Source organism: Nannospalax galili, unplaced genomic scaffold (genome assembly GCF_000622305.1).
Source record: "Nannospalax galili isolate Female #2095 unplaced genomic scaffold, S.galili_v1.0 scaffold259, whole genome shotgun sequence".
Classification (NCBI taxonomy): Eukaryota; Metazoa; Chordata; class Mammalia; order Rodentia; family Spalacidae; genus Nannospalax; species Nannospalax galili.
The window spans coordinates 319987-331974 of record NW_008344750.1 but is presented as its reverse complement, the minus strand read 5'-3'; the positions used below and the strand labels follow the sequence as shown (position 1 = coordinate 331974).

Sequence of the window (11988 nt, the reverse complement as noted above, 5' to 3'; positions counted from 1 at the left end):
ACAGAGTATAAGGGCTCTAGTTGGGGGAGGGAGGCTATGGGAGGGTGCCACATGGGAAGTGGGTGTGCAGTTGAATAAGCCTCTCTCTCTCTCTCTCTCACACACACACACACACACACACACACACACACACACAAACACAAAACCCCAACAAATTGATAAAATGAATTATATTTGAGGAGGAAGCATAAAAATTTACATCATGTTAATTAGTAGAGGTGATAAACATTACCATTGAAATCTACCCAATGACTTTATACAGGTGCCAAGGATCTGAGTTCAACCGATTATGCACTACCCGATGACATACACAGGTCAATCTACCCAATCTACTCAATGAAATACACAGGTGCCAAGGATCTGAGTGCAACCAATTATGACCAGTAATAATCAGATACATACAGATTAGAGATGCATGCACCAACATCCCAGTGTTATGAGCAAAAACAATGAGTCTTTCTGTAAGAAACAGTATATTTTAAAATGAAATAGTGATCTTTTTTAAAGGTTAAAAGTTCATTCAATTTTATGTCTTACAGGGCTTGTACTGAGTTCAATATTGTATAGTTGAATTAATTCAACAGTGAACCTAAAAATTTTATAGCCACTTTTGAAACAGATATATCTTTGCTCTGGAAACTGTTAATGAGTATGTTAAAGTTGTAATGAAATGCTTCTTCTAAAAAGAAAAGAATCGCAGTTATACATGTTTATACTGTGTGTGAACACGATTACGAAAAAGATAGTAATTATGTTTCCTAAATGAAATAATTTTCTTCTTTCCTTCAGTCAACTTCTTTTTGAAGTTATTGGCATTTGAGTCAAGGTTTATGTTAAAAACTCAACATAACATTTGCACAAAAATAACTTAAGCTTGTTTTCATATTTTTTTCTGATTGGAAATGGAGTTCATTGCTTTGAGTTCCAAAATAACATTATGATCATTGGGACTGAAAATCAGTTCATTTATAACCTGTTATAAGTGCTATATTCTGTTTACAGTTAGAAAATGCAGAATTCAAAGTGACTTCCCAGCTTGTAGGCGAACTGAGATGTGCTATACCTTTTCTATTAAAAATGAGTTATGTATTAATTCAACCGTAAACCTAAAAATTTACAGCCAATTTTGAAAGAGATGCATTTTAGCTCTGGAAATTGTTATTGAATATGTCAATGCTTTTGTAATGAAATGCTTCTTCTAATTATGTGGTTATTAAATAAATAATTTAAAAAAGAGTTATGCCAGGCGTGGTGGTACATGCCTTTAGTTCTGGCACTCAGGAGATAGAGGCAGGTGGATCTCTGAGAGATTGAGGCTAGCCTGGTCTATATATCGAGTTCCAGGCCAGTTGGGACTACAGGGAGACCCAGTCTCAAAAACCCCAAACAAACAAACAAACAACACAAACAAAAATGTTATGTCAAGAACCCAGCTCTAGTAAAGCAGGTTTAATGATTTCCTTTCTTATGTATTTTCTATAATTGTATTGGGTGTTAATACAGCAGTAAGTGAAGGTGAAGATAAATTTTAAATAGGATTTCTGGTAGGTAGAGCTTCACATATGCCACCAAGCTTATGTAAAAATAAAGGTGGCACCATGATGAAACGTGACAAGTAGTTTCACGGTTGTCGTAATTTTGATTCTTTTTCTACTTGTCTGTTCTTAACCATAGTAAAAGAACACTGTATCTCTAGTTACTGAGGTTATTGAAGTTATACAAATGCATCCCAGATTCTATTTCTTGGAAAGGCATCTGTTAAGTCCTGCTAGGTGACTGACAAGAACAAAGGTGTGTCTCATTTTTACGCAAATGCAGCAGAATTTGCATAGCTACAGGGCTTCATAATTATGATCTTAAAAAAGGAATGTATTCCTTTCTCTTGCAATTAATGTAAGAATATTCTAATATTCTAAGCTTCTGAAACGTTCAAGGTGGAGATGGTCTTAGTAAAGATATGGTAATGTTTTATCCATTAAGCATGTGTTACCTTTTTCTTTTGTTCAGTTCAGGGTCTCACAGCTAAAACTCATTAGCAAAAGGACTAGTCTCTACCTAACGAATTAGAAATGCTTCTTATTTTACATTGCGTTGAATATTTGACCCCAACACCTTTCTGCATACAAAATACAGGGCCTTCACAATTGAATTAGGGAAGAATTTAAAGTATACTTAGTTTGATGTCAGGCTCTCATGTTCATGTGTCCTTTAATATTCTTATGAGCCTCATGATAGACTTGATAAATTTGAGAATATTGAAAGAAATTAGATGATCAGATTCTGTTAAATTGTTACATGCATCTTGCTTAATTTCTGTGTATTAATTTATATCCACCCAATTATATAAAGTAAGATTGGAGGGAAAAGAAAAGAAAACTAAAGAATGATTAATTTCCTGTAAAAAAGAAAGCCAAAGAATCAGTCAGAGCATGACAGGGCCTTGTGGGAGTTACTTTCATGTGGCATAAAAATGGTAACCCTGAACGCTGATCTCCCCAAACTGTGATTTCATTGGGAAGATGGGAAAACTGGAAACTTGCTTGTATGGGATTGGGGGTGGAAAAGTGGAAGAGCGGACTGTCATCTCTCACCGTGGTGGGGAAGGGGCAAGGCCAAAAAGAAAACCAGGAGGAAGCGCGGTTATTTGAATCACGTGGGGATCAAGTTAGCGCGCGCGGTTATTTGAATCACGTGGGGATCAAGTTAGCGCGCAAATTCCGTTACAATGTGCCTGGGTAGAGTGTGAGAGCGTTTGTGCCTAGTGGGGTCTGCAATAATGTCCATGCTCATGGTTCAAAGATCATTCTTTAGGTGCAAGGATTCAGAGAACGGCAATAAATAGGAAAATACTTAGATGAAAAAGCCGTCGTGTTTGCCTCTGAAAGACATGATACAGAGTAGGACGCCATCAGGCAGCTCGTTTCATAATCAGCCTTGTAGAAATGTCTGGCTCTGTAGATGATATTTGTGTATATAAAGCAGACGCTAGATGCTTTTCTTTATTTTTATTTTCTGTGTATGCATGTATCGCCTGTGTGTAGGTAAGTGCACCCGTGTTATGCAATGCCTGTGGAGGTCAGAAGAAGCTGTCGGATCCCTTGGAACTGGAGTTATGGACAGTTGTTAGCTGCTATGTGGGTGCTGGGATTCGAACCCGGGTCTTCTGCAAGAACAACCAGTGTTCTTAACCGCTGAGCCATTTCTCCAACCCCTAGCTAGATGCTTTTCTATGAGATGAGGAGGAACAAGAACACAAATGAGGAAAAATATGTGCAAGTACATAACAATTAAAAGAAATGCACACACACACACACACACACATGCTTATTTACCTACCTGATCCGTGCACCAGTACCACATAGCTGTAATGAGCATTCCAAACGCAGTTCCTGGCCATGGAATATCTCCAGTGACAGCATCTCGGAAAATGTGGAAGGAGTCTGGCTGAGGAGTGTAGCACTTGGGGCTGATTGTCAGGTTGTCCCCTTCGACTACAGAGGGGATGGCATTCATGTACTTCTCTGTAAAGCTCTCGTAGCCCCCAACTTCAATAAATGCTGAAAATGTATCGGATAAAATGACGTCTTAGCCAGGCATGGTGGCGCACGCCTTTAATCCCAGCACTAGGGAGGCAGAGGCAGGTGGATCTCTGTGAGTTTGAGGACAGCCTGGTCTACATAGTGAATTCCAGAACAGCTGGGGCTACAGGGAGACCCTGTCCCAAAAAGACCAAAAAAAAAAGACATGTCTTATCCACATCTGATACAACTGATGTTTTTGAAGCAACAGACTGACATTGGTGTCTCACAACCACCCACAGCTGAAGCAAGCTTGATGGGAAGTTAATGGAGCAACCCTGATGGAATTAGCTATCAGAAGCCCCAACATTTTGGAAAGAAGAGCAAGCAATGGCCTCTCTTCCTGACTCAGAGCCTGGCTGTTCTGATCTTAGGCACATCTGATTTTCTGGTGTCACACACCATATTCTAATTGTAATATTTAAAAACAAATGGAAAGAGGAGAGGAGTTAAAGGCAGCAGGTTAGAGGATGAGGAGAAAATGGTGAGACAGAGACCACTATAAGTCTGAAGCGGCTAGTCAGGTGTAAACAGGAATTAAAATTGATATTAGAAGGCCAGGCGTGGTGGTGCACGCCTTTAATCTCAGCACTGGGGAGGCAGAGGCAGACGGATCTTTGTGAGTTCAAGGCCAGAGTCACTGAGTTCAAGCTCAGATGAATGAAGGGAACAAAGGCTGTGAGAGCCAGATAAAAGTTTACATTATATGGTGATGTTGGTGACTTCCAAGATGACAGTTATGATGGCCACTACTGGACATCCAGGGAACTATAAGTAAACAGTAAACATGGCTGTTATGTAACTCATTATATAGCCAGTTTTGCAAAGAAACCACGTTTGTGTGATTTCCTATAAAATGCCCTTGGGAGGCTGAAGAAATGGCTCAGTGGTTAAGAGCACTAGATGTTCTTGCAGAAGTCCTGGGTTTGAATCCCAGCACCCACATGGAGGCTAATGACTGTCTGTAACTCTAGTTCCAGGGGATCTGATGCCCTCTTCCATCCTCTGTGGGCGCTGCACGACACAGGTGCACTTGTGTAACACATACACATTAAAAAGAAAATGCTCTGGGAAGCCAGGTGTGGTGGTGTACATTTTTAATTCCAGTACGCAGGAGGCAGAGGCAGGCAAATCACTGTGAGATTGAGGCCATCTTGGTCTACATAGCTGAATTTTTTTTTTTTTTTTTTTTTTTTTAAAAAAAAAAAAAAAAAAAAAAAAAAAAAAAAAAAAAAAAGTCCTTAGGACCAAGGGTGCATGGTCTCACCTGGAGAAAATAAAGTTTGCATTTGCCAGTGGCTCCAAGAATCTTCTTTAATATCCTGGCTCCTTGAGACCCACCATCTCTGGCCTCTGAACTTGACTCCCCACAATGATGCAAAATTCATCAGACTATTATACAATTGTGGAGCTGAATTGATAGTCCTTCACCTTTTCATTATTAAATTGAGTACATATAATTGCCAAAAATTGTGCTGGGATCATGTGCAAAATGAGTAGGCCAGGGGAGGGTGCAGACACAGAAGGAAACTGCTTTTATCAGGTTAATATGGTTTATAACAAAAATATATGGAGGACCCTGAGAGATCCAAGAACAAGGAACAGCAGTAGCACAGCAGTTTCTGATAACTACATAATGTACAGGAGGCACTACTTCTGGCTGTGGCCTCCGGAGCAGTACTGTGCAACAGAAACTGTCTGCAATGGAGGAATTGCTTGAATTTGTGTTGTCTGAGGTAAGATGGCAGTCACGAGTATTCCACTAGACCTTTGAAATTTAGCTAGGCAAAAGAACTGAGTTTAATTTGGCAGCCACGGATGACTAACGGTATCCAGCCTGTGTTGAGGTTACCTACAGCCATTATGGATTCCTTGTGCTTTCTGTTTTTACTTCGTGTATTTCAAACTATGTGATCAGGAACATGGACATCCAGGGTTGCTCTAGTGCAGATTATTGGATGGAACATGGTGATTACAGAACCAAGGAGAGATGTTTATTTTCTTGTCTTTTTACTGCAGTGGGGGATTATCTAAGCAAAGATAAATACCCATAGAAGAAAATGCAAATTTACAGTTGAGTCCTTACCATTGTTTGCCATCATGACAAGAGAATGAAGTGAGGATACAGTGAGTCATAAGGAGAATCCAAGCCATGTATCTAACTGGATTGAATAGTATATTTTAATTGATTGCTATATAAAATAGACACAACTTGGTTAATAGTTATCTGAGTTTTTCCAATATTTAATCCTCTTTTTAATGAAAATTCTACAGAAATCAAAGATTTTTATGCTTTCAATATAATGCACCAATATATCTATAAAGTTATCAACCAAAAGATAATGGTTTTGATGATTTTGAGCACAAGGCTCAAACAAGAAATTTGCATAATATTTTAAAATTAAAAAATTCCTTTTGCTGGCCTAATAAAGCAAGAAAGAAGCAAGACAAACATTTCCATGATGGGGGCTATGTAATGATAGGAAAATGTGACCCAGTAGAGCTGGAAAGCAGCAATAAAGAGCAGACAGACAGACAAGTATCCAGGGCTTGGTGCACGGCATCGTCACTTACCAAACACCATGAGAATAAAAGATCCAATGAGCATGATGATGGCCTGGATCGTGTCTGTGTAAATCACAGAGGCCAAGCCCCCTGTGAAGAGAAGAGAAGAACCCTGTTTTATCCACTGGCACTCATGCACTAGTCATCACAGCTGGGCTCTCTTCCACCCAAATAGCATAAACGACTCAGGAAGAAACGTCAAAAGCTCCTGGGTACCAGACCTGGAGAAGCAGGCCTGTAATTCCAGCCACTGGGGAGGCTGAAGCAGGAAGATTGTAAAGTCTAGGTCAGCTTATGCCACAGAGTGAGTTCAGGACCAGCCTGGGTAACTTAGCGAGATTTTTATTTTTTAATTTAATTTAATTTTTTTGTCTTTTTGAGACAGGGTCTTCCTGTAGCCTCAGTTGGCCTGGAACTCACTATATAGACCAGACTGGTCTTGATCTCACAGAGATCCATCTCCTTTGTCTCTGGAATGCTGGGACTAGAAATTAAAATTTTTTTTTTTAGCTAAACAAACCAAGGAAATGAAAAAGCTCCTGGTTGAGTCACAAGCTTGTCTTTTGGCTCTGAGACAGGGTCTTGTTCTTTACCCAAGGCTGGCCTGGAGCTCATTATGTAGCCCAGGTTGGCTTTGAACTTCTGGCAAGTCACCTCAGTCTCCCAGTTGCTGGGATTGCAAGCGTCGGCCACTGCACCTGCCTACACAGGCTTGCTCTCACACCTTAGTCTCCCTAGTGCTGTGGCTTTCCTTTGCTCTCCTGTTTCCCTTTGCTTGTTCTTTCTTTTGTTCTTTTCTTTTTTCCTTCCCTTCCTTCTCATTCACTCCCTCCCTCCCTCCTTTCCTTCCCCTTCCCTTCCCTTCCCCCTCCCTCCCCTCCCTCTCCCCTCCCTTTCCCTTCCTCTCTCCCTCTCTTCTTCCCTTCCCTTCCTTCCCCTCCCCCGTCCTCCCTCCTTCTTCCTTCCTTCCTTTCTTCTTTCTTTCTTTCTTTCTTTCTTTTTTTCTTTCTTTCTTTCTTTCTTTCTTTCTTTCTTTCTTTCTTTCTTTCTTTCTTTCTTTCTTTTCTTTCTTTCCCTTGCTCTATAGCCCAGAGTGCTGGGATTACAGGCACATGCCAACATACATGGATCTTTTACCTCTTCTAAACTTTCATTGTATTTCTTTTAAAATATTAAGTAGGAGAAAAGGCAAAGTTTAATATCATGAAATTTTCTTTAGCAGTTACCTGTACAAGGCCATCTAGCAATACCGGTTTTTACTTTAGTGTGGAAATTTGTCCTTGTTTCGTTACTGAATATCAGATTTAGTCATCGACTATTCAGTGTGATATACACACAGACACTCATGTACATTATGGGCGGATCAGCAGACAGCATTGCAACTGAGCAAAGCACACAGCAGACTCACCAGTGATGGTGAAAACAGCAGTGATGGCCAGGAGGATGAAGATCGCCAGATAGAGGTCCAGTCCGAAAGCCAGCTTGATGAATATGGCTCCAGAAAATATGTTTGACTAGAAAGGGAACAGCCAGGATGGGGAGGAAGCAAGCCTTTCAGGACTCTGGTTTCTCTTTCCCAGTGCTCACATGCCCACCCTCTTCCTGGTAAACCTAGTCGTTTTGAAGACTGTACAAACATTCTCATGATAATAAATTCTGCCAGGACGGCTCAAACAGCCATTTTTGCTCACTGTTTATCTTCATAGCAGTTTATCAGTTGCTCCATTCAGACACTTGAAATTGAGGTGACATGGTCTGAGAACCTTTTCTGTGAGGTTTAGAGATGCTCAATAATTGCTTATGGGAACCTCTGATTATGATGGTGATATATATATATATATATATAAATCCTAAAATATATACCTTTTAGAATTCATGACTGGAACCAGAAGAGGTTTTGCTCTAATGAATATTGGATGAATGCAAACATTTCTGGACTCCTCCTCCACCTCCTCCTCCTCCTCCTCCTCTTCCTCGCCTTTCTTTGGAATGTCTTGCTATCGTGCCAAGGCTAGCCTGAAACTCCTGGGATAACTCCATATGCATGCATGTGCACTCTCTCTCTCTCTCTCTCTCTCTCTCTCTCTCTCTCTCACGTTCTTCTTTTTAATGTGTGTGGTGTACATGCATGGTGTATGTGTGTGTGCCATACATGTGTACATGTACCTGTACATGCATGGAGGCCAGAGGGAGATGTCAGGTGTCCTGCTTTATCTCTTTCCACCTTATTCCCTTAAGACAGGATCTTTCAGTGAACCTGGAGCGAGGCTGGCGGCCAGCTATCCTACTGATCCTCCTGTTTCCACCTTCCCATCCCCCAAGCACTTGGAGTTACAGGCATGTACAAGGCCTGGCTTCTTTTTTCAAAAAAATATTTTATTTATTTATTATTTTTATTTTATGTGTATGCATGTATTACCTGCATGTAGGTAAGGGCACCCGTGTCATGCAATGCCCATGGAGGATAGAAGAGGCTGTCAGATCCCCTGGAACTGGAGTTATGGACAGTTGTTAGCTGCCATGTGGGTGCTGGGATTTGAACTGGGTCTTCTGCAAGAACAGCCAGTGTTCTTAACTGTGAACCATCTCTCCAGCCCCAGTCCTGACTTCTTAATTGGTGCTGGATTTGGGCTCAGGCCCTCATGCTTGCATAGCAAGCACTCTTACCTTATGAGCCATCTTCCAAGTCCCTAAAATTAGTATTCACTCTTGTTTGTCAATAAGGATGCTCTCTCTCTCTCTCTCTCTCTCTCACACACACACACACACACTTTTATTATAATTTTATAAGGGGTTGTTCTGTTTCAAGAAATGAATGAGACATTATTTTGGAAATGCTTAAACTGCCAAAGAGTTAGCTATACCTTTAAACCTTGAAAGAATTTATACCGTTCTTTATTTTCCCAAACTGCCTATAAAGTAGGTGTTGTTATTATAATCATGTTGAGTTTCAGGAAATTAAGTGAGACAGAGATTTGGCTTGATAGAACCCAGACAGTAAGTAGTAATCTTTGGACTCATCTGTTCAGTGTGTCTCTGAAGGTCAGATTGTTAAACACCTTTTTAATATGGCTATGCTAGGATCTTACTTGATGATATATAATAGGAATACCTGGAAATATAGAGAAATCATTCTGGAAAGATAGTGGTGTTGATAGCATAGCTTGTGAACCTCCATAATTTCTACACTAGATAGGTAAGTATATCCAAGATAAAATATTGTGTGTCAAGGTACATCCATGGAGTCCATAACACAAGACACAGGAGAGACTCAACCTTATCTACAAGATCTGCATGGCATCAAGATCAGAGAAGTGGAGAGAAACAGAACTTCAACTGAAGGACCTTAGCATTATATAGCACCAAATACCCCGTAGATATCCACTTCAGAGAGCAGTAGGCTAGATTTAGATCCATGGCTGAACCAGGAGAGGTTTTTCTATAATGAATATAGATTATAGATGAATGTAAACATTTCTGGGTAACTCCTCCTCCTCCTCTTTCTCCTCCTCCTTTCTCCTCCCCTCCTCCTCCTCCTCCTTATCCTCTTCTTCTTCCTCCTCTTCCTCCTCCTCCTCCTCCTCCTCCTCTTCTAGAAGTCTCAAATTTAGTAAAATGAAGGATATCCTATTTGGCTAGCTATGCTGGTGTCATGATGAAGAATCACAAATAACTCCCAATTCGGGGAGGTTTACTTGCTGAAGAGGCAATGTGTAAGACAATTTGGGAACTATTTAAGATGTATTAAGGAGGAAACAAACAAACATGCATGTTTATGGTTTGGGGAGTCAGGATTTTTGATTGTAAAGTAAAGAACATATGCAGAATTTGGGAAGGCAATGAATATTCTATGGAGAGGGATTGTAATTGAAGTCGGTGTGAAATCATGACTTCAAAGGTATGTCTAGGTATAGTTGCAGCAGAGTTTTTACGTATGTATATGCATGAACATATACAGTTACATGGACAGATATATGGATAGTTTTCCAACTTCAGTTTACTGGAAGAGCTAAGAATTAAAGACAACTCAAGAAGTACTTAGAATCCAGACTTTGGCTTTTTAACCCCCCTAAAGGAGTTAGGGATTGCCTATAAAATGGAGACCTCTAGGGCTAGGGCATGGCCAGTGCGAGTCTGAAACATTTTGCTATGCCAATTGGGAATGAGACAAGAGTGTCCACTGTGTCCACTCTTATTGAATGTAGTGCTTGAAGTCTTCACCAGAGAGATGAGAAAAGAAGAAAATAAAAGGGTTACAAATAGGAAAGGATGACACGAAAAGATCCTTATTTGCAGATGATGTGATTCTATATGTCAGAGAGCCTAAGAGCTCCACAAGAAAGCTGTGAGGTCTAATAAACACTTCGAGCCAAGTGACAGGACACAAAATTAACATACAAAATCAGTAGGCTTCCTATGTACCAATAGCTAACATGCTAGAAAGAAATCAGAGACACAATTCCATTCACAACTGCCTAAAAAGTTACCTTGGAATAAGCTTAACCAAGGAAATGAAAGACCGCCACAATGGAAACTTTAAAACATTGATGAAAAAAAAAAAGGAAGACATCACTGGAAGATGGAAAACTCTCTCATGATCATGGATTGGAAGCATTAATATTGTGAAAATGGTTGTCCTGCCATCTACAGATTCAATGCAATCCTCATCAAAATTCTAATGCTGTTCCTTAAGAAATAGAAAAAGCAATCTTAAAAGTCATATGGAAACACAAAATATCCCAGATACCCAAAGCAATCCTGGGCAAGATGAATAATGCTTTAAATATCACCATACCTGATTTCAAGTTATACTACAGAGCTATAGTAATAAAAACAGCATGGTACTGGCACAAAATACACATGCAGGTCAGTGGAACAGAGTAACACAGATATAAGCCCACACAACTACAGCCACCTGATTTTTTTTTTATAAAGATGCCAAAAAATACACATTGTAGAAAAAAAGTCTCTTCAACAAATGGTGCTGGGAAACCTGAATATCCACATGTAGAAAAGTGAAGCTAGGTCCCTATGTCTCACTCTGTATAAAAATCAGTTGCAAGTGGATCATAGACCTTAATGTAAGACCTGAAACTCAGAAACTGTTAGAGGGATGCTCAGGGGAAGCACTTCAAGATATAGGTACAGACCTATATCTGAATTTCTGAATAGGACTCCTGTTACTCAAGAAATAATGCCAACAATGAACAAATGTGTCCTCATGGAATTAAAAAGCTTCTGCACTGTAAAGGAAACAGCTGAGTGAAAAGACAGTCTAGAGAATGGAAAAAGTGTTCATTAGCTATACATATGGCAGTACATTAAATCTAAAAATACAAAGAACTCATAAAGCTAGACAAGAAATAAAACAACCCAATCAATACATAGAGAAATAAAATGTGTCAACAATTCTTTTTTTTTTTAATTTAAAAAATATTTTATTTAAGCTGGGCACACGCCTTTAACCCCAGCACTTGGGAGGCAGAGGTAGGTGAATCTTTGTGAGTTTGAGGCCATCCTAGTTTACATAGCGAGTTCCAGGCCAGCTAGGGCTACAGGGAGTCCCTATCTCAAATAGACAAAAAAAAGTATATATATATTTTATTTATTATTTTTATTTTGTGTATGCGTATTTTGCCTGCATGTTACATGTAAATGTACCCATGTCATGCAATGCCCGTGGAGGTCAGAAGAAGACATCAGATTCCCTGAAACTGGAGTTACAGATGGCTACTAGCCACTATGTGGGCGTTGGGAATCAAACTTGGGTCCTCTGGAAGAACAACAAGTGTACTTAACTGCTGAACCATATCTCCAGCCCCAGGTCAACAATTCTTAATGAAGT

General features: G+C 39.9%; 1 protein-coding gene across 1 annotated transcript in view; it reads right to left on the bottom strand.

The window, feature by feature from the left end:
- Slc5a4 (solute carrier family 5 member 4) overlaps nucleotides 1-11988 on the bottom strand; it is a 43920-nt gene that overhangs the window by 16664 nt on the left and 15268 nt on the right. Inside the window, exons 6-8 of the mRNA XM_008840988.1 lie at nucleotides 7552-7657; nucleotides 6153-6233; nucleotides 3337-3557 (exon numbers count right to left, since the gene is read on the bottom strand). Of these exons, the coding sequence (XP_008839210.1) occupies nucleotides 3337-3557; nucleotides 6153-6233; nucleotides 7552-7657 (408 nt within the window). The remainder of the gene's footprint in view (nucleotides 1-3336; nucleotides 3558-6152; nucleotides 6234-7551; nucleotides 7658-11988) is intronic.